This window comes from Miniopterus natalensis, chromosome 21 (assembly GCF_054644295.1).
Source record: "Miniopterus natalensis isolate mMinNat1 chromosome 21, mMinNat1.hap1, whole genome shotgun sequence".
Taxonomy (NCBI): domain Eukaryota; kingdom Metazoa; phylum Chordata; class Mammalia; order Chiroptera; family Miniopteridae; genus Miniopterus; species Miniopterus natalensis.
Window position 1 is genome coordinate 7,066,045 of NC_142101.1, and position 20,609 is coordinate 7,086,653.

Consider the following 20,609-nt stretch of genomic DNA (forward strand, 5'->3'; position numbering starts at 1 on the left):
CTGCAGTCACTCACACCCCCCAAGCAGGTGTCTCCCTCACTCTTGGTTTGTGTGTTGTCCTTAGGTAACGTGGATGGGACTGCTGCTTATCACTCTGCCGCTCCAGGGCAATGAGGAGCATTTTGCCTTATTTTGCTGATACAGTCAGCTATGAATTTTGATCAAAGGCTCTGTTTTACAGCTTGGTGGTAAAAGTAAGCCACATTATGGGTTGATGGCTCGAGAGGATCGGTGATGTCTGATAATCTGTCGGTTTTGAGGCTCAGGTTGCTGCTGGGAAGATTAAGTGCCCTGATTTCGTGAGTGAGAAGTGGTTCCTCTTTGGGGAAAATTGAAAAGGCTCTAAAGACAGATCCAGTTTCTCCCGACCCTGGGAGAAAGCCCCCTGTGCTTCCAGCCGATGTGGGATCACCAAGATAGAATTACAGCGGGAACTCCTCAATCGCTATTAACATTCTTCATGGCCCATTGTATACTCAGCAGATGTTTTCTTTTCAAGATAGTCAGAAATGTAGAAATGACTTTAATTGCACAGCCAAAGTCACTTTTATGGAAACAAAACATTATTCTATTTATATGCATATATCACAGTGTCCGTTGGGATTCCTGCCTTACCAGACCTTAATTAGATTTGTTTTTTTACTGCACTCTTTCATATTTCATATTTTTATGAGTGTTCAAATAACAACAAAAAAGAACATTAGGAACCAGGGAGGGGAAGCTTTTAAAAGTCTTGGCCTTTTTCCTTCCTGACTTGGAAGATAATGTTCATTAATCTACAGTGGGTGTGAGATTAAGTATTTCCAGTTACATTTCTGAGTAGATGCTTGAACTTACCCATTCATTTTGGAAACTTGGCGAATGCCTCATGGCCACGCTGTGCATGTATCTCTCAGGATTTCTGCCATTTCTCCAGTGCTATTTGGGTTTTCTGGGTTTGGATGTGTTTCTGGCTGTTTGTACAATGACAGTTGCTGCAGCTTTTGCTTATTTGCTCATGGGAACCGTCCTGCAAGCTTCCTGAGAACCAAACTCTAAGCTTCTATGGTTTTGCTTTTCCTGGAAATGGGCTTGTTGACGCTCCTTGATGAGTGATCACATCGCTCCCCCTTTCAGCTGAGCTTCCAGCACAAGATCGGGATCCTGTACTGCAGAGCCGGCCAGGGCACGGAGGAGGAGATGTACAACAACGAGAGGGCGGGGCCCGCCTTCGACGAGTTCCTCGACCTGCTGGGCCAGCGCGTGCGGCTGAAGGGCTTCAGCAAGTACCGGGCTCAGCTGGACAATAAAAGTAAGCTTCGTGTTTGCATGTTTAATTCTCCCCGGGAGGCCTGCGCAGAAACCCGAGGAGCCGTCCGTGCCCGCCCGCCTTGACCCCAGGAGCGGCCTGGCCAGCTTCTTTGGGATCCGGTTCAGATTCCTCAGATGAGCACCTTTCCCAAGAGGTGTGTGTTTCACCTGAGCTCAGAGTCAGTTGTTCCTCTGCAACACCAGCAGGGAGAAGCCCCAGTGTTTCCTGAAGAATCTTTCAGTATCTCCTGCTTTCTTTTAACCGCACCTCTTCCATTACACCCTGTTCTGGTTCACCGAGGGCGAGCACTGCAGTCATGTCTAAAAGACATAATATTAACCCGATCCCGTGCTCTCAGGCTGGCTTTGCTCGTTTCTGGTTTCACGATGTTAACTCAGGAGCTGGAGCTGTGATTAAAAAGTTGATGATCCTACTTTTCAAGGGCATGTCAGGAGCCAGATTGACTGGCCAGTTTCAAGCGCAGGTTTCTGTCCACCTAATGGGCGATTTGTCTTATACTTTTATTTAGATGGTCATATTCCTGCGGTCCTCATAAATTCTAAATATTCTAGCTTTCTGTTCATTATTTAGTTACTGTCAGCACCTAAGACACCAGGCAGAGGAATTTTGTATGTTTGGAAAATTTTGCTTGTTACAAAGCACTGAATTGCTTGTTCTTGTAATGACAGAGGAGCAGGTAGAGTCTGGAGTGGGAGGGTCTGGGAAAGCGTCCAGCCCACTCCTGGTGGGGACGGTGAAGAGGGAGCGTCATGTGTGGCCAAGCTGGCATTGGAACCAGGGCGGCCTGTGGCCTCGTAGCTCCCTGCCCGCAGCGTCCACTCACTGGGACCATCATTGGTACTCATCTACATCTGGGTGGCACTAGGTCTTTGTGCACCTGTTATCAGTTCTGGGTTTGCAAGTTGCACTGAGCAGATAGAGCACAGAATGTGGAGACAGTGTTAGCTCACCCATGGGCCCCTGTGTGTCCTCCACACTCCCCAGGGTTGGAGTTGGGCCATTATGTTGAATGCATATTGCTCTTGCCTCAGATACGTAAAGATAAGGAAATAAATACGACACCCACTGTGAATATCCACATATTTTAAGAAAGTTCAGTGAGACCTTTTCTGATTTTTCTTGGCAAACTCCCCTTACCTACAAACCATGCCTATGCCCTGGAGGTGCTGGCATGCTGCCCTTCAGGGTGTCCTTCCTAGAAAGCTACTGATGACAAGGAACGGTTCCCATGCATACCTGTTACCTCTCTTCAGTGGGGCGGATTGAGGAAGCATTTAAGAACGTGTTACCTGCACATTCCGTAAAACTACAACTTAGATAATGCAGATACTTTCCTATTATAGAATTGACATCAGCTCTGAATTTGTATGACCTCAGGGAGGGAGGTTCCTAATACATTAGTGCTAAGCACCTGAGCTCAAGGAAATGATAACATGAGAATGGGATTGTGATGTGTTGGTTTCAAATAATCCATAGATTTTTACCTTATGAGCAGAGCATCCCATGAGATGCAAAGAAGTCTAAGACATTCCTTCAGTAGAGAGGGGGTTTCTAAGAAGGGTGTTCCATGGAAAAGGCAAACAAAAATTTTCTCACAGAATGTACAAAAACTGTCTTAAACTCAGGAGAATTGTGGTCTGGTTTTAACTCCTGTCAAACCTGGGCCTCATTTTCTGCACAAGGGGAATTCAGAGCGTTTGGCCTGGAGTATTGGGGATGCCTCTTTCAGCTTTACAGTGGGGTGGTTGTTTCTCTCAAATACACAATGAGATGGGACAGGAGCAGAGGGGCTGTGAGCTGCTGAAATGCTCTGCTAACCCTGCTTTCGAAAGATGAACCGCTGTATGATTAGCAGGGTTCAGATATCCTGGTTTGTAGTACGTGTCAGTGCGTAATGTACAGTAAGGCTAACATTTGGTCCTCATGGTCGCAACCACGTGACTGTATCATTGCATTGCCTGTTGAACAGAGAAGAACATTAACTACATCATTCAGGGGAAGAAATCTTTAACGTTGCTTGCATTTCCATATGAAGTCCATCCTTTCTGGTTTTCTGGGTTCTAACTAAGAATTAACTGTAAACATGCACACACTCACAAGGATGGGCAAGGATAACTCATACCCTTCAAATAATTGCCTCCAGACCTGCACCCGCCACCCCTCCCACTTCTTTCCTCCTCTGCTGACCTGCCCTCCTCGTGGCAGAAGCACCTCACCTCTGGGGGTCACCTGAGTCAGGTGGCAAGAGTGCAGAAGGGGGGAACATGAGCTCAGAAGGCATGTGGGTGAGAGCAGGTAAGGCTGCAGATCTGGTTGGAAACAGTAGACACAGTACAGTAGATAGTGAGAGGGCAGGGGGACCATCAAGATACTGGTTGTTTATAGTTGAGTGTTTGTTTTTTTAATTGAATTGCCTTTTGTAATAATGACATTCTAAATGCGAGATCACCAATTTTCCAGTTGCCTAACTTGTTTCTGTCGTTATTTGTCTTCAGCTGACTCTACAGGAACGCACTCCCTCTACACCACATACAAAGACTATGAGCTTATGTTCCACGTGTCCACCATGCTGCCCCACATGCCCAACAACAGACAGCAGGTATGTGCGCCCCCTCTTCCCCCGGCTCCCCTCACAGCTTGGACCAAAGCCGAGGCCCGCCTGTGGGCGGATTCATGCATGTAGACTTTGCAAAGGATCGTGGGCTTTTTTCTCGAAAGGTGTTCATGACCTTTGGCTCTTCAATCATTTGGAAGTATTTGGGCTTTAATAAAGGGAGCATCATTGCACATGTTTTATTGCGCCTTTTCCTTTGAAAACTTAGAAACTCTTCCATGCTCACCTTTATTTCTTGCTAAGCAAAATCTTGAGGGAAACCAGTGTCAACTGTGTTAATTATCAAAAGGCCAACTGTGCAACCTGAGCTTAGGTGTCTGCATGTGGGAAGGGGACTTATTTATAGAACAGACTATAAGAAAGGATCTGATAGTTCATTCATGGCATGGCTGAATTTAGGGATTTGATTGTATTTGGGTTAAATCAGGAGTTAAAGCAAAGCTTGTTTTTGTGCTTAGGACACTTAGTTCTCCTGGTGCCACTTAACTGCACTCTGGCTCCAAATGTATTAAATCACCAGGGACCCTGTCGAGTTGCTCAATAAGTACTTGTCAAATGAGTGTAACTTAGTGGTTGCAGAGGATTTTTCTTTTTTTTTCCTTTTTTGGTAAATGCTTATGAAATTTAGCAAAGGCAGTCAAAACACACCTTTTCCAAAGAAGAAGCCACTCGCCTTGTCCTCATGGTAGTTGTAAAGAAACACCTCAGATCCGACAGCCAGGAAGAGAAGGCAGACCTCTCATTCCCACCTGGCTCCTGCCTTCAGGGGCAGCTTCTCTGCCCACTTTTCCTCTCATGGTAATTGCTGGATAGATTTCGTTCCCATTTTCTGTCTAATACTTAACTCCACCCGGGTCCTCCCTGGATTTACTACAGTGCTGTCTGGTAATCAGAGTTCTTCTCACCATCTCCAAAAGTTCCATCTTTTGATCCTATAACTGGATTTTTTTATGAGGTGGGGTTACAATCACTAGGTCACACGTATGTATTTATACAAGTTTAACCTGAAGGATTTCTAGCTCTTAGACAATTTATTTTGAATAAAGTAGATTCACTATATTCGGGGAAGCTGACTCAGACCAGCTCCTTGTCCCAGATGCTCATGAATCATTTGGTAATGAACCCGTGTGAGCTGCCACTCAGATCGGGCTTCCTCAGGCCAAGAACATCTGTCAGCATGTCAGCAGAAGGAAGCCAGTGCCTTTGACCCCAGTCATCAGTGTTCAAACTACACAACCCTCCAGCTCCCTGCTTACTGGAGTCGCTGGGCTCCAACCTGGACCGGCCTTGTCATTCTCATAAGGCCACCTCTGCAGTTTTGAAGTCTGCCTGACTTTACTGTTACCAGAACTCAAACCTGGCTTCCCCACCCCCTTCGGGTTGTATAGTGATTAAAATCTGTGGGTTTATGAGTTCTCTGTACTTACCCCCCTCCCTTTTTTTTTTTCTTCAGTGAAACTATCCTTAAAAAGTCCTAGATATAAAAATGTGTATGGAGAGATGGGGGGTGGGGAGTAGTGCAGTGATAAACTTCCCAAACTGGAGATTTAAATATATATATATTCCTGTGCATTGAGACAATATATTAGAAACTTTGTAGCCTAAAGACCTGTTTGGTTACCTTATTTTTAAAACTGGAGTGAGAATCTGTGACATTGAATAACTTACGCTGCTGAATTAGAGGTGGAAAACTGTCAAACTGGCTTGTTTTTTAATTGCTCTTACTGTATATGGAATATGTGTGATCTTGTATGCAGTTCCCTGAGAAATCTATATAGTTGTCCCCACTTATCCAAGGGGGATGCATCTCAAGACCCCTAGTGGATGCCTGAAACCACGGATAGTACCAAACCCTGTATATACTGTTTTTCCTCTACATACATACCTGTGATAAAGCTTAATTTATAAATTCACAGTGAGAGATTAACAATAATACCCAATAATAAAATAACAGTTATAACAATATACTACAATAAAAGTTATGTGAATGTGGGTAAGGTTCTTAGTCTTGGGAGAGTTGATGATGTAAAGAGGACGGGAGCCAGCCGAGCTGCTTGGACGGAGGAGGGTGCTAGGTGGCCCCTGGCTCACAGGGAAGGGTGCTGTGCTCCTGAGACCCCGTCCACGGGTTTGGAAACGGGGTGTGGCACACACGCACCTGTTTGGACTGGGTGATCTGTAACAGCTTAGTGTCAGAATTCTGTGACTCTGGGTTCAAGCCCGCAACCCTGGCGTGTGCCCTGACCGGGAATGGCACTGGTGACCACTTGGTGCATGGGATGGTGCTCAACCACTGAGCCACTCCGGCTGGGCTCTAGGTTCTTCTTTGAGGCTTCCTTCTTCTGGGCTGGAAAGCTTTGGCAGAAGAATGTAGCTGTTGAGAGCAAGAACTCTGGAGCCAGACTTCCTGGATTCGAATCCTGGCTACTAGCTCTGTGACCTAGGGTAACATTTCCTATGCTTCAGTTTTCTTTATTCCTGAAGAGAGAGACTTTTATCACTTTTTTTTCACTGAAGTGTCCCTAAGCATCTAGAATGATACCCAAACCATGGTAAGCAGTCTGTAAATATTCGTTGAGTTTATTATTAAACCTTCCTCAAATGGTAATTAGAATTAGATGAGTTAATACACATAAGCACTTAAAATGGGCCTGGCACAGTGTGCTCAGTAAGCTTTAGTAGTAACTTTATTATTTACCAGATACAAAGTGTGAGTATTTTAGATGACTTAATTTGCATTTCATTTTCCTCTGCCCAGCCCTAAAGATCTATTATGAAAAACTAAAGCCTGAATAGTTAAGAAAGTAAGGAACTATTTTATCAATAGTTTTATAAAATTACTTTTACTTTGATGTTTAGTATTTTGCTGATCATGAGTTGTCATCAGAGTATTCTGTTCATGGATAAATGTTGCCACTGTACATTTATCTTGGCACAGGTACTCTCCAGATTTGTTAAGGATTCTTCTGACTCTTTGCCTATCTCTCGCCCACCCCACCCGTGCCCACAAATTACGTTAATACCGAGAGCGTCGATGTCTTAATGACCAGCTGGGTCTGTGAGTGCATTTGGAGGCCCCAGAACTTGGCACAGTTTGCTGGCCTACACGTGAACTGTGCCTGTAACTTTGGCCTCATTAGCACCATGGTATTTGTGACTGTTTAACTGGTCCAGACTTGTCCACATCAGATATAATTTCCTATGTTTGTTCTTGTAATAAATCAAGCTGAAAGCTGATTCCAAGACATATTAAATCTTTAGAGAATTCACCACAGCAGAAGAGTTCAACCTTTGGAATGTCTGACTCCTACAGAGAAAACCTGGCCAGGCCAGGGAGCGATAGACCCCCTCATCGAGCACCTCCCCTCTTCAGGGAGTCCCGCAGGTCTCGGGGCCTGTTTGGCAGTCGAGCCCCTCTCAGGGTTCTCTCCCCTGGGTGTTTCCCTTCTGCTTGTCCGGTAGACAAATGGTAGTGAGGCAATCAGGGTGTTATCGTGAAAAGAGCTCCACAAATTACCTTCAGACTTCACTATGGCAGAGAAACCTTCCCTTCAAACTATGTGTGTAAAACAGATGAAGGACACACGGTGCCTGGTAACCTTCTATCTTTTTATTTTTTTTAATGCATAAAGTCAGAGCTGTTCTGCTTGGAAGGGGGTTGAGCCTCTCGGAGGCCCCTAAGGACAGACCAAGCCTGTAGGTTTCTGAGCTTCCATTTGGAGAATACTGGTCTTTGCCTAGTGCTGGGCTTGGCATCTGAGAATGTCATGGAGACACAGCTTGTCAGGTTCGAGCCAGACTGGCCCCCTTCTCCGTGTAACTCAGACACATGACCCTGCCTTGCCAGGTTCTTTCTTATTTCCGTAAGCCCCTGACTGGCACGGCTAAGGTCCCGGTCAGCACTAGGGGACTCGGTGTCCTCGAGGGCCGGGCGAGCAGGTGCTGGCTACACGTGGGCTCGCCTGCACTGTGGGAGACCGAGATGCTCGCTCAGCTGCCCCCGGCTCGCTGTATTCCCAGGCCCCTAACAGGACCGTCCACCTGTGCCCGATGATAAGAGTTACTGCGTAGAACAATGGTTGGTGTTGCCCAGTGTCAGGAGAGATACTTGTAGCTGCATAATCCTGCTCCCTTCACGTTGTTAAATCATCAGAAATCTACGTCTTGGTTTACTCTTATTTTTCCTTTTGCAAAATAGTCAGCCTTGCTTGACTGGTTTGTACATTTACTTTTGCTATTGGTAAAATATCTTGCCTTTTATATAATATTTAATGTGAAATATTTAAAGTAATATTTTTATATTGGTTAGATGAAATGATAACTCAGGGGTGAATCCTGGAAATGGTAATTAAAGTTGATACAATTTTTTGCTGATCTGAGATAAGATTAACTAGCATTCAGTTTTTTCCGGGAGCAGGTGGCCATAAATATAGATCTTTCACATTCGTGTGACAGCGTGTGTAGGTTTCCCTCTCCTTGTTCAAACTACTGTTCTACATTCACCTGTTCCATGTCTTTCCATGGAACTAGATTGTCTCTTAAAAGTCAAAGTGGAATTCTAACCCCTGGTGCATAGGCTTGGGTATAGAGCCTATGAGGGAGTGTTGTGTGTGTTTACGTGTGCATGTCCTTCTGTGTGTTGTGTGCGCACACATGTGAAGTAGGACAGTCTTTGTAAAAGTGGAGGCACTTCCCAAGCAAGGGGCCAGCAAATGCAGAAGCACTTGGCATGTTGGGGGTGGGCTGTATCGGGAGGGGGGCAGTAAGTTCAGAGAGGCAGGCGGAGCATTGGGCAGCCCTGCTCCTCCTGCCTGGTCTTTGACTCCAACCCAAGGACTAGGGTCCAGAACTTGGGATTGTTTTTCATGGAGATGCATTTAATTTTTTGCCTGTTCTGAGCTCATCTCTTTGAATTTCAGAACTTGTAATCATTAAACGATGCAGGCTTCTCTTTGAAATCGTGCTTATCTTTACATATTTGCTTCTAAGACAAGCAGCTCTCTGGAGGTCTGCCTTCCCCGATCCGAGAGATTTCTCCTCTCTGACTGTGATGCTTAGAAACTCCTGCCCCACGTCCCAACTGCTTCCCTCTCCCCTGCAGAATTAGGCACAAACTGCGTTTGTTCTATCTTGCTAGGTTTTTAAAAAATTAACAAGTGACTCTATTTGCGTAGAGGCTCCTAGATCTGCCTAGTTCACCTTCAGGCCACCTTGGTCCACGTGTGGCTGCCTGACAGCTTCTTGTTTGCACTCGGTTCTGATTGTTGTATCATTTCACAGCCAATCCTCTGAGGCCCTGATGGCGGGTCAGGGGATGGAGAGCAACCCGCAGGTGCTGTTTCTGGGGCGTCTGTGTGCCTTTTGCCATGGAGTTGCGTGAAGCATCACATTTTCACTTTCCTTGTCATAACAAGAGCTTATTTCGGTTTCACAGCTTGAATCAAGTGTTGGCGATGTTGTAGAAGTCACTATGCGAGTCTGTCTAATGCCATATTTCCTGACTCACTCCTACTGTGGAAGACACTGGGTTGGTTCTCTGGGCACCAAGGAAGTGCTGCGAGCCTCGAGTTGAAAAGGAGACATTAGCCCAAGTGGTGTCACCTCCTGCTCCTGATTCCCACTCACAGTGCAGGGTAATGGGGCGCCGCCTTCCTGGTGTGCTGGCTGCGTTTGTTTATGGGTCGACACTCCTTTCCTCTCCCATTTCCAGTCTCTGGTTACGCAGAATATCACCGATCAGTTAGGAAAAAACAGCACTAACCACGAAAGAAATCACTTACCTTTGTGAGAAGTCCTAGAAATGACTTATCGCATATCTGATGAGATCCTAGCCAACGGTCAAGAAAGTTTTGGTTAACTTTCCAGATGTTACATTTCTTGTCTCTAATCAGATTCAAGCATCCTGTTAATGGACAGGGAGTTAATTTTTCTTCTCCTGAAAGAGCTTTAGACTTTTGTCTTCCTGATGACCCTCCTTGCCCCCCCCCACACACACACACAGTTTTTTCTACAAAGTGCTCTTTGTGACCGTGGTTAAAAATTTACCGGACTTTTAAAAACACGTTGGGCCCACCTTACCAAGCAAAAGAATGTGCTTAGAAAGGGACCAGGCGGGGTGACTGTTGTCACAGTAACTAGTCTTAAGTTTCCTTTAACCTTTGCTTTTGATATTGCCATGGGGGGGCATGGACATGGGCCCGTCCCCCCTCCGGAGGAAGGAAGTGGGCTGGAAGAGCTGTCCTGTCCGCGTTACAGTCGTCACCGCGAGGCAGCCCCTTGGTGAGCCCACACCTGCCCAGCACCTTCCCCCGAGCGGGCCTGTCCGGGTGAAGTGCGGCCCAGCGATCACGCAGTCACTCGGGCAGGAGGGAGCCACCACAGCCCCCGCCTTCTGTTCATTAATCCAAGAATTCCTGTGTCTCAAGGATGTTGAGTCAAGCGCACTGTAAGCTATTGTGTCCCGTGTTCACCAAGTACGTTGAACACAACGTTATGTATTTCAGCTACTTTTTTTAAGTTTTCATTTGTTCCCAAACTTCCCCTGTCCTGTTACTGTGCATGGGAATCATGTATTTCAGTTACTGGGGAAACAGAAGGGAATCTTAGCCTGGTACAATTTTTTCAGCTTTTCCACTGATGGTTGTTTTAGGTACTTAACTTTGCTTCCATTTTCTTTTCTCCACATGAACTATTTTTTGTGGTTACCACCTGTGTCCCCTGTGGTATGGGTGAGTGACAGCACAGCAAACAGGACCGAGTTTGTCCCTGATTTTTCACATGCATCCAAAGTGGCACATTTGACTTAAACGTCTAGCAAACATTTTTTTAAAATACAAATGACTCATTAGATTTGTATTAATATAGATTAATATATGTTTCAAAACTTCACTGACAGTGAAGTGATTTTCATGTGTTATAACTTTCACCAGGGGGATTCAAATTCCTGTTTCCAACCTATGAGTCAGCAATTTAACTGGCATAAAGTGAACATTTTATTCCCACTGTCCCAGGCCTCCTTTTGTGTGAAATCACAAGTCAGGGGCCTGATGGTGAAACCCTTTTGTGTCTTGGTTTTAAAGGCTTTAAACGTTGGACTTAATGCTCTTCCCAGTAAATGATGTGTGTTTTGCTGGTGCCAAATAAACTCGCCCTCTTTGTTGTTGAGAGTAAAGAGCTTTACTGCCTGAGGTTGCCCCACCCCTCGCTGGCATCTCCACTTACATGAGGCTTGTTGGATCATTAAAACTGGATCGCAGACTGTGAGCACGGGTTCGATGGTGTTATAGGCATGAACTTACAGAGGCCCCCGTATGTGCATTTATCAGCATGTATTCAGAGGTGGTCAGTTTCTGGGCAGTGTTATGACTGTGATTATACTTCTGTCATTCGTTTACACATTTAGCAAGTTTGGGGGGTGACTGCTGTGTCCTGGCCAGGCCATTAGAAACTGAGAATCCAAAGGCCGTGAGGCACCTCCCCTGCCTCACGGGATCCAGACCTGAAGCAGGAGAAATAAACCAACACTTAGCATGTTCTGAGATGGGCCTGGGTGTGTGGGCGGGACGCCGACCTGGGCTTGCTGAGGCTGCTCCTTGTAGGTGAGGTGATAGCTAAGCAGAGACCCGAGTTGTCTAAGAAGAACTTGGGGTGAAAGAGGCAGTCTCAGTAGAAGAACATCAGGAGTAAGGGTGTCACATGTTAAAATGTCACTGCTCTGGGTTCCTCCTCTCCCGCCACGTTTATAAAAGATTGCATACTATTGGGTTTTCTAGCTGTTAATCTGATGGCATTCTGTGTTTCTGAATTACATTTAAAATACCAAATTTCAGTTTATTAGTCTGAACATATTAGCCACCACAGTAACAATGTTGTATGTTTTTGTGGCAGAAACTCATGTTACCGTGGGAGCAACAGGGCCCTAGCACCACAGTGCAGGACTCGGTCTCCTTGGAAGTTAAAGAGCTTACCCCATACAGTTCCTCAGAGCATCTTGAGCCATAGCGTGCTGTCATTTTAGGGTACAGAGGATCGAGAAGAGGAGAGTACAAGTTGCAGGAGACAGACCTAATTTAGGACTCCTTTCCCTAGGTCTCTAGGAGACAGCCCCGTTTGCGTGTCTTGTCCTGTCAGGAGCACTGGCTCCCACGGAGGACCCTGCTGCTCTAACCAACGCTAAGCCAAGAGACGGGATTATTTGCACTTAAGCGTTTTGTTTTTACAGAGAACCTCGTTTGTAACTGTGGTCTGTGTTCACTTCTCTCCTGCAGCTTCTGAGGAAAAGGCATATAGGAAATGACATCGTGACCATTGTCTTCCAAGAGCCTGGAGCACTTCCTTTCACTCCAAAGAGCATCCGGTCCCACTTTCAGCACGTCTTTGTCATCGTCCGAGTGCACAACCCATGCACCGAAAATGTGTGTTACAGGTGAGTCAGTCACCCGACTTCTGCTCTGGGTTATTGCAACAGAACCTTTGCCCAAGTGGTTCTGTTTTCCAATTATTATTTTAACCCCATAATTATCCCTTTTCCTAATTATATTTCCCACTGCCTTCACTCAGGTGCTTTCTTCTGTAAGAAATAATTGCCGCCTTCCCACTTTTGAAAAAATGAAATGCCAAGCAGTTCAGAATCATAAATTATACATTTCCTCTGTTTTCCTCTAAAAACTTCCTCCAGCCCCTGTCGGAACCATAACTTAATTGTTCCCAGCCTTGGAGGGGGATGCTGTGGCCGATTCAGTTCTTCTTGAGCAGAAGAAATTATTGTAGTGGCAAAACTCTGCTTCCAGCCCTGGCTCCTGGAAACCTCACTCCTGCAGGGCTGGGAACCCCACTCCCCCAGGGCCAGGAATCTCACTCTGCCAGGGCTGGGAACCCCACTCCCCAGGGCCGGGAACCTCACTTCCCAGGGGCCGGGAGCCTCACTCCCCTGGGGCCAGGAGCCTCACTCCCCCAGGGCCGGGAACCTCACTCCCCCTGGGCCAGGAACCAGGAGCTGCCACTTGCCTTGGTGATTTCCCTTGGCCGTCCACGGGCCTCGGGCCACATGCCTTGGGCCACATGCCTTGGACATGGGCCTCAGAATCCCCAGGCTATTTCCGACAAGGCCTGCTTTGCTTCTTTCCTCCTAAGAAAGGGATATCTCTTTCTTAGGAAACCACTGCCACGGAAAGATCTTACATGGGTTCTAGCGCTTGGTGTGAATTATTTTTTTAGGAGCCTTTGATTCCTTCTCTTAAAAGTGGGGATAATAATACCTACTTCAGGGTGTTGTTATGAAGAATAAATGGCAGAAATTATGCAGAACAACTGTAGAGTCTCTGGCACTCACCACAGGCTATTTCCCTAATAACCTGAACACAGTCATTGCCAGTTTACTGCCAAAGGGCTGAGGTGGGGCACACAGCGTGGGCGTGGGAGCCTGGGGGAGCCTGTGAAGACTCCTAAACACAGAGAAACCAGTCTGTACCTTAGATGCCAGCTGACATCCCCAGCCCACGCCCAGCCCTCCTGAGAGACATGGTCTGTAAACCGGTAGTTCTTAGCCTGCCTGTTGCCTCACAGTCAGCTTGTTAAATTCAGTGGTTCTCTGGCCCCACTGTGCGCTAACGCAGCAGGCCTGGCACCTGCTTGGCTTCCTCCCATGGCGATTTTTATACTTATCCAAGTAAAACACCACCAGCCTAATGCTCAGGTCCCCTCACTAACGCTCCAAAAAGAAAGGAAAAAAGTGTAATATCCATTCTGTATAAACATTATGCTTGAATAGATAATGTATTACTTTCTATTTTTAGTTTGTGCTTACATCATGAGGGGATTCATTAGCACAAAAATCCTAAACATACATAATATGTATTTTTATATTTTCAGGTTTTTTAAAATTTTAATCAAATTACTAGGGAGGGATGTTTCTGGTGTAGCTATAGATCTTAGGTATAAACAGAGTGGATTGCATTGTTTCCTGTGACACAGGATGGCGTCTGCAAACCACTCACAGGTGGGCTCGGTGGTCTTTAAGAAGCCACATTACTGTCGCTAAATGATCACTGACCAGTGAGACTCCAGCGTGAAGTCAGTAGAGTGCCTCCCATTTCTGGAGCTGCCTCATGAACACTCCTGTTGATCATGTTGAAAACCTCATGAGTGCTGCTCAGCGATCAACGCTAGTCTCTGGAATACTGTAGCCTAATCAGTTCGGGAAAATTTTATGAGGCCGCATTCACTCGGTCACATGGAATAAAGTTACAACGCCCAAATCTTCTGAAAACACCTTATAAGTCTGTTTTATATGCTGCTCCTTTAAACTTACCAGGGGCAAAATAAATGCATTAAATAATTCCCAAGGAAATGGTAAAACATAGTCCAGGTCCCTTGTTGTCTAAATTGCGATGTCTTAACCCGCAATTTCAAAGAGACTAGTTGGATCACACAGGCTCAGGCGAACCCCCACGAACACTGGTTCTCCCGTGAGCTCTGTGCATATGCTGAGGAAGGGGGTCTGGCCGGCGAGGACCTGCAGTGCCACTTAGTGCAGATCTGTGGTCCAGAGGCTGGTGGGCTGCGACGGCCTCCTCTGATGAAAACCGTGCTGCCCGGCGAGTGTGCATGTCTGGACGTGCACAAGAGATGCTGTCACCTGCACAGGTGGTCCTCAGAGTTAGAGTGCCAGCTTGGCACCTCCTGAAACCCTGCGTCTCCCATTCCTCTGTGGATCTCTTACCCCCTGTTTAGTCAGCTTGGGCGGCTGTGACAACTACCACAGCTTAGGTGGTTTAAACAACAGACACGTTTCTCACAGTTCTGAAGTGTGGACAACCCACATCAGGGTGTGGGCAGGTTTGGTTTTCCCAAGGCCTCTCTCCCGGGGTCCCTCTGAGTGTCCAGATCTTCTCTCATAAGAACACCAGTTAGACTGCATGAAGGGCCACCTTCATGGCCTTGTTTTCACTTACTCCCCTTAAAGACCCCATCTCCAAACAATGTCACATTTCCAGCCGCTGGAGTTTAGGACTTCAACATACAAATCTCGAGGGGGTACAACTCAGCCCATAACACCCCCTAATCTACTAGGTTTGAGAAGCTTCCCTTAAATACAAACAAATAAATAAAAGCTTGGTATCCAGAAATGAGGAGGACAAGCTGCAAATACAATAGCTGGCTGAGCCAAAAGTGCGGTGTGTGTCAGGTTTCCGAAGGGAAGTGTTGGGCCATCACAGCTCATCCCGTCTCTCTCTTTCCTCCTCAGCGTTGGAGTCTCTAGATCAAAAGACGTGCCACCGTTTGGCCCACCGATTCCCAAAGGTGTCACTTTCCCAAAGTCAGCAGTGTTCCGGGACTTCCTTTTAGCCAAAGTCATCAACGCGGAAAACGCAGCCCATAAATCGGAGAAGTTCCGAGCGATGGCCACCCGGACGAGGCAAGAGTACTTGAAAGACCTGGCGGAGAACTTCGTCACCACGGCCACCGTGGATACGTCTGTGAAGTTCAGCTTCATCACGCTGGGTGCCAAGAAGAAAGAGAAGGTTAAGCCGAGGAGGGACGCCCACCTGTCCAGCGTCGGGGCCATCATGTGGCACGTGGTGGCGCGGGACTTTGGCCAGGCCGCTGACATTGAGTGTCTGCTTGGCATTTCCAACGAGTTCATCATGCTGATCGAAAAGGACTCCAAGAACGTGGTCTTCAACTGTTCCTGCAGGGATGTCATTGGGTGGACCTCCGGTCTAAGGAGCATTAAAGTGTTTTATGAGCGAGGAGAGTGCATCCTGCTCTCCTCGGTGGACAGCTGTACCGAGGACATTCGGGAAATTGTTCAGCGCCTGGGGGTAAGTATAGGTTTTGTATTTCCTGCCATCCTAGGGCTTCAGCCCCAGATTTCACCGTGGAAATTCCACCATGGTTGTGGCACCTGGGAATGAATTACTATTTCCTGTGGCTACAGAGCTTGATTGTAAAGGCTCTGTTGTTGCTGGTACATGAATGGTGGAGAAGCGCCCGTTACAGTTTGGTTGGAAGGGAAAAGTGAAGCCACCTTTCCAAAGGGAACAGCAGGGTATGTTGTTACAGTATTTGAGGGAAAACAGGAGAATGGTCTAGAAAGTATGTCTGTTCGTAGAGGTTGATTCAGTGGCGCACAGTCGCTGTCGACACATACAGCAGGTGTTTTTGTTTAAGCTGCCAGGTTAAATATATTATTAATCCTCCAACCACCATTTCTTAAGGAGGTTTTAAAGAATTACCATTAAGTTAGACACACACACAGATAAGTCATAAAATATTTTTTAAAATATTTTCTTTAGTACAAAGCCCCTCAGTGATGTCCATGGGTTGGACAGTTGTGTTTCTGCTCCAAGTTTTAACACAGGAAGATACAGATTTGAGTTTGAGTATATATGATAGAGTTATAAGAGGAAATCAAATATAAGAACAAAACATGTTTGGGCAAAAGACTTGCTTGTGTGTAAATTGTCCCCCAAGGGGCTGTCTATTTCTTTAGAGAAGATTTAGTCATTTATGGATCGTGAATAAAGGAGAAATTATACCCATGTCCTGTCCCTGTCCTCCCACCAAATAGAAATCTCCAGCCTTTGCTATTTGAAATCATGTGCAAGAGACAGCACACTCCAGCCCGTGTCTGCCAGTCCTGGAGAAATAACCTCATTATTTGCAGACACTGTTTACAGGAAGAGGCCTCCGTGTGTTCAGTGGTATTATCGGCTGTGTGTGCGCAAACCTCGGGGTGACTTGGGGATGATGGAATATGTGATTAGGTTATATGTCTGGAGAATCGAGTTATCCCCTTGAGTCTCAGGACTCTCTGTGCTTTCGGGAATATTGCATGTATTTCTTAGAAGATCCACTGAGCCACCCTAGTCTGTGTTCCCGAAAATACAACAGAAACAAAGGCCACTGCACTACCCCCTGAAATGCGTGTCCGGTGGGCTCTTACGCATTCACTGTTCCGTGGACCCCATCCTGCCACTTCCCTGGAAGGTGACTCTCGCTGATGTGACTCAGGTGCCTGACGTCTGGAGTATATATGAGGAGCTCTGTGTTTTCTAGGATGACCTGCTACAGGAGATGTTGGGACAAATCCCCCAAAGACTTGCTGGATTAGAGCTGAAGGGTGGTGCAGAGCAGTAGGAACAGAATGGAGAGAGAGAGGACCGTGTGGTCCTCGTGTGGTGTTGGGAGTGAGCGCTGCTCCGCAGATGGAAGCTCATGTGCTTTCTGTGGTGGCGGGAAGGGAAACGAAAGGCGTCTGTTCCACTGGTAAAGACAGGAAGGGAGTAAGAGCACGCTAGAGGGACAGGCAGGGCCAGCTTCCTGGTCACATGGACGACTCTCAAAGGCCTGGGCTTGGCTCGGTCCTCTCCTGTTGCCATCTTGAAGTTCTGAACAAGTTTTGACTTCGGGGCCCTGCATTTTCATTTTGCCCCGGGCCACACAAATTATGTGGCCAGTCCTGGGTGCATGGACAGAAGGCCACCATGAGCCCATGTGAGGATGGGAGGAACTCCAAATAAATGGAAAACAGGTCCTCCAGCTTTTGTGAACGTTGAGAAGCAAGAAGTAGCAAAAGAACAAAGGCAGGGAAGTGGCAGGTGGCAGGAGGCAGGAGGGAACCAGGGGAAGAGACAGGCGTGTAGGACTCCGAGGAAGCTTGCCCTCTGTCTGCGGGGTGGCTGTTGAATTTGAACTGGAAATTGTGTTACTATTGGAAAGGAGGTGGGCACGTGTCATATGTTGTCTTTGGCAGGAGAGCTTAGTTGAAACAAAGTTGAAAAAAAAGTGATGGAAAAATGTATTCGGGTTGTACATATTAATTACAGAAGTACTTTTTGAGCAGTTTTAAATGAGTCAGGTCATAACTTTGGAAACGTCAATCTTTCAAAACCTCACCAGTAACTGAGACCAACCAGCGGTCCCTTTCCCCCGATTGGCACATGTGTCTGAGGTGCTGATGGCATTGTGTGCCCCGTGGCGGTCACCATGGAAACCTCAGACAGCCCCAGCCCCACAGCTGCACCTGCAGTCACAGGTCTATTACATGGGAACCCATGTTTCATGGAAATGGAGCATTTATTAAGCTGAACCTTCGCACTTTAGCTCTGTGAGTGGGGAATACGGGCACGATCCCAACTTTATATTTCCCACAAATAAGTGGCACCTTGCCGAAATGATATTTAAAATAAACTTGTGTTTTTCTTCTTGTGTGTGGAAGCTGTTCTCAGGAAGCACTTTTGAGGGTGGCATTGACCAGGTCTTGGTGCTGTAGCAAGTGGGGTGCAAACCTCGTTCTCTCACCTCCTATCTGTGACCCTGCCATGTACTGTACTCTTGGGGAAGTCAGACCCTGGGAGCTGCCACAGCTTGGGGTTGCCGTGGCCCCCAAGAGATGGCCTGATTGATGGAGGAGCAGATGCCACGGAGCTTGGCTGGCCGGGCACATTAGAGCTGAACTGTCCTCAGCACCCAGGCAAGCAGGGCAGTCTGTCCACAGGAGAGGGGTCCCAGAGGCCGACGGGGTGTTGCCAGGGCTGGTCAGAGCTGCTTCCCAGCTTCCCTAACATTCTGACCCCTTCTGTTGTCCATCCTGGGGACAGGTCACTCAGTGTTAGCTTGGAAGTGTTCTGGGCCCCTTTGAAGGTGAATGAAGTTGTCTGATAGGTTTTAACGTTTGACGGGTGAAACTTGTAATGGTTTCAAGAGCCTTTTTTCCATTGGCACAGTACATCTGGAGCAATGCGGTTTCTATGCTTAAGAGCCAAGTCTGTTGATACGAGAAAGGAGGGAGGGGACTATCAGAGCCCATCTTAGACTCGAAAGCTCTAGGTCACGGGCTTCTAAGAACAAACAGGACACCTATATCAGGGATGGATTTGCCTTTGAAGAATGAAAACATTGTTTAACTCTTGTTACTGTGTTTGCGCCTGATGCCACGGTTAATGATGGGGAACTCTGCACTGAAACATGAACTCTGGATTGAAACATGTCCTTGTCACTTGGACAGTTCAAGGGAAGGGCTGTGAGGCTGAGGGAGGAGGGGGCACAGATGCCTGCGTGTGCACCTCTGGCATGGGGACCCCACAGCGGCATCTCTAACAGTCTGCTGTCTCCTTAGATAGTGACCAGAGGCTGCGAGACTGTGGAAATGACCCTGAGGAGGAACGGGCTCGGCCAGCTCGGCTTCCACGTGAACTTTGAAGGAATCGTTGCTGACGTGGAGCCTTTCGGCTTCGCCTGGAAGGCGGGCCTTCGCCAGGGGAGCCGCCTCGTGGAGATCTGCAAGGTGGCCGTGGCCACTCTGACCCACGAGCAGATGATCGACCTGCTGCGCACATCCATGACCGTGAAGGTGGTCATCATCCAGCCCCATGACGATGGCTCACCCCGCAGGTAGGCGTGGCAGGGCCAGAAAATGTGGGCATGGGTGTCCTCGACAAAGTCGCTTGCCTATCAACCGTCAGAGCAGTTTAAAAAGAGCTCTAAAAGCTCTTAGTGTATAATACATGATAAATTGTCATCTTCTAAGCAATTTAACGGGACATTGACCACGTAAAAGCTGAGCTATTATACACTAAGCTGCAGAGCCGCCGCTTGGTTCACCTGGACCAGGGAGACTGTCTAAGAGGAAATGTTCTTATCATAGATCAGCCTTTAGCAAGTGCATTACTCTCTGTGCACTGCTCGAATTCCTTTCCTAATGTGAAGTCATGATTATTAACGAATTTAAGAGATTAAAACCTGTGTGTCTGAAGGAACACGGGAACATCAGACACACTCGATGTGGTGCCCACTTTCCAGTTGGACGGGTGTGAGGTGTTCTGATAAACCGTCTCGGGAACCACAGGAAAGAAGCTGCTGGACTCGGAAAGTTCAAGGTGGGTGGGTGGAGCAGGAGCAGGAATGGAACAGGAAGCGGCATCTTTCCATCGTTAATAGAAAGATTCATGCTCCGCATCGAGAAACGATTAGGCCACCAGGAGAAAGAATTCTAATTAGGAACAAGCCACACCTCAGGCTCTGGCCCGCCTGTGTGCCACGGTGTCTGGGAGCATCCAGAGCACCTTCCATCTCCATCCCAAAAGTTCCCATGGGCCCAGAGAGAGCGTACGCTCGGAATCCAGGCTTAGCTGTGCAATCTTGGGTAGGTCACATGCTCTCTAAGCCTCATTTAATATCTGTAAGGTGGGGATTATTATATGGCCCACCTCCTGCTGTTCTTAGGAAGATTAAATAAGGTGAGGGTTAAATAACCCCTCCTGGTGTCATTAGCACCCCACATCTTAGTTAAGGGCACTTGAAGATATTCGCTTGAATTTTTTCATGCCCTAAAAGAAATTCTTATTCAGAGGTAACGAGATATGATTTCTACTTTCTAAACTTCTTTCTGTGGTAACCAGACTTTCTGCTTTATCTCCTGTCCTCCACCTGTAAAACCGGCTCTGTCCCCCAGCACTTCCTGCGATGGCAGGCCCTTGTCTGTACTGCCCACAGCAGGAGCCACGAGCCACACGTGACGGCGGCACACTTGAAATGTGGCTGGTGCCACTGAGGAGATGAATTTTTCATCTTAATTAATTAAGATTTAATTACCCATGTGGGGGAGGAACAGACTTTCCTCTGCCCTCAAGGTTCTTCTGGCTGGTCTAATAAACAGGCATGAGACAGATTAGCAAGAGA

The 20,609-nt window shown here is 47.1% G+C and overlaps 1 protein-coding gene across 7 annotated transcripts in view; it reads left to right on the top strand.

Moving 5' to 3' along the window:
* The window catches only part of SIPA1L2 (signal induced proliferation associated 1 like 2), a 129,801-nt gene that overhangs the window by 63,889 nt on the left and 45,303 nt on the right, over positions 1-20,609 (top strand). For all 7 annotated transcript variants that reach the window (XM_087828897.1, XM_087828898.1, XM_087828899.1 and 4 more), the window contains exons 5-9: positions 1,117-1,291; positions 3,808-3,911; positions 12,194-12,351; positions 15,172-15,748; positions 19,048-19,322. In XM_087828897.1, the coding sequence (XP_087685023.1) occupies positions 1,117-1,291; positions 3,808-3,911; positions 12,194-12,351; positions 15,172-15,748; positions 19,048-19,322 (1,289 nt within the window). The remainder of the gene's footprint in view (positions 1-1,116; positions 1,292-3,807; positions 3,912-12,193; positions 12,352-15,171; positions 15,749-19,047; positions 19,323-20,609) is intronic.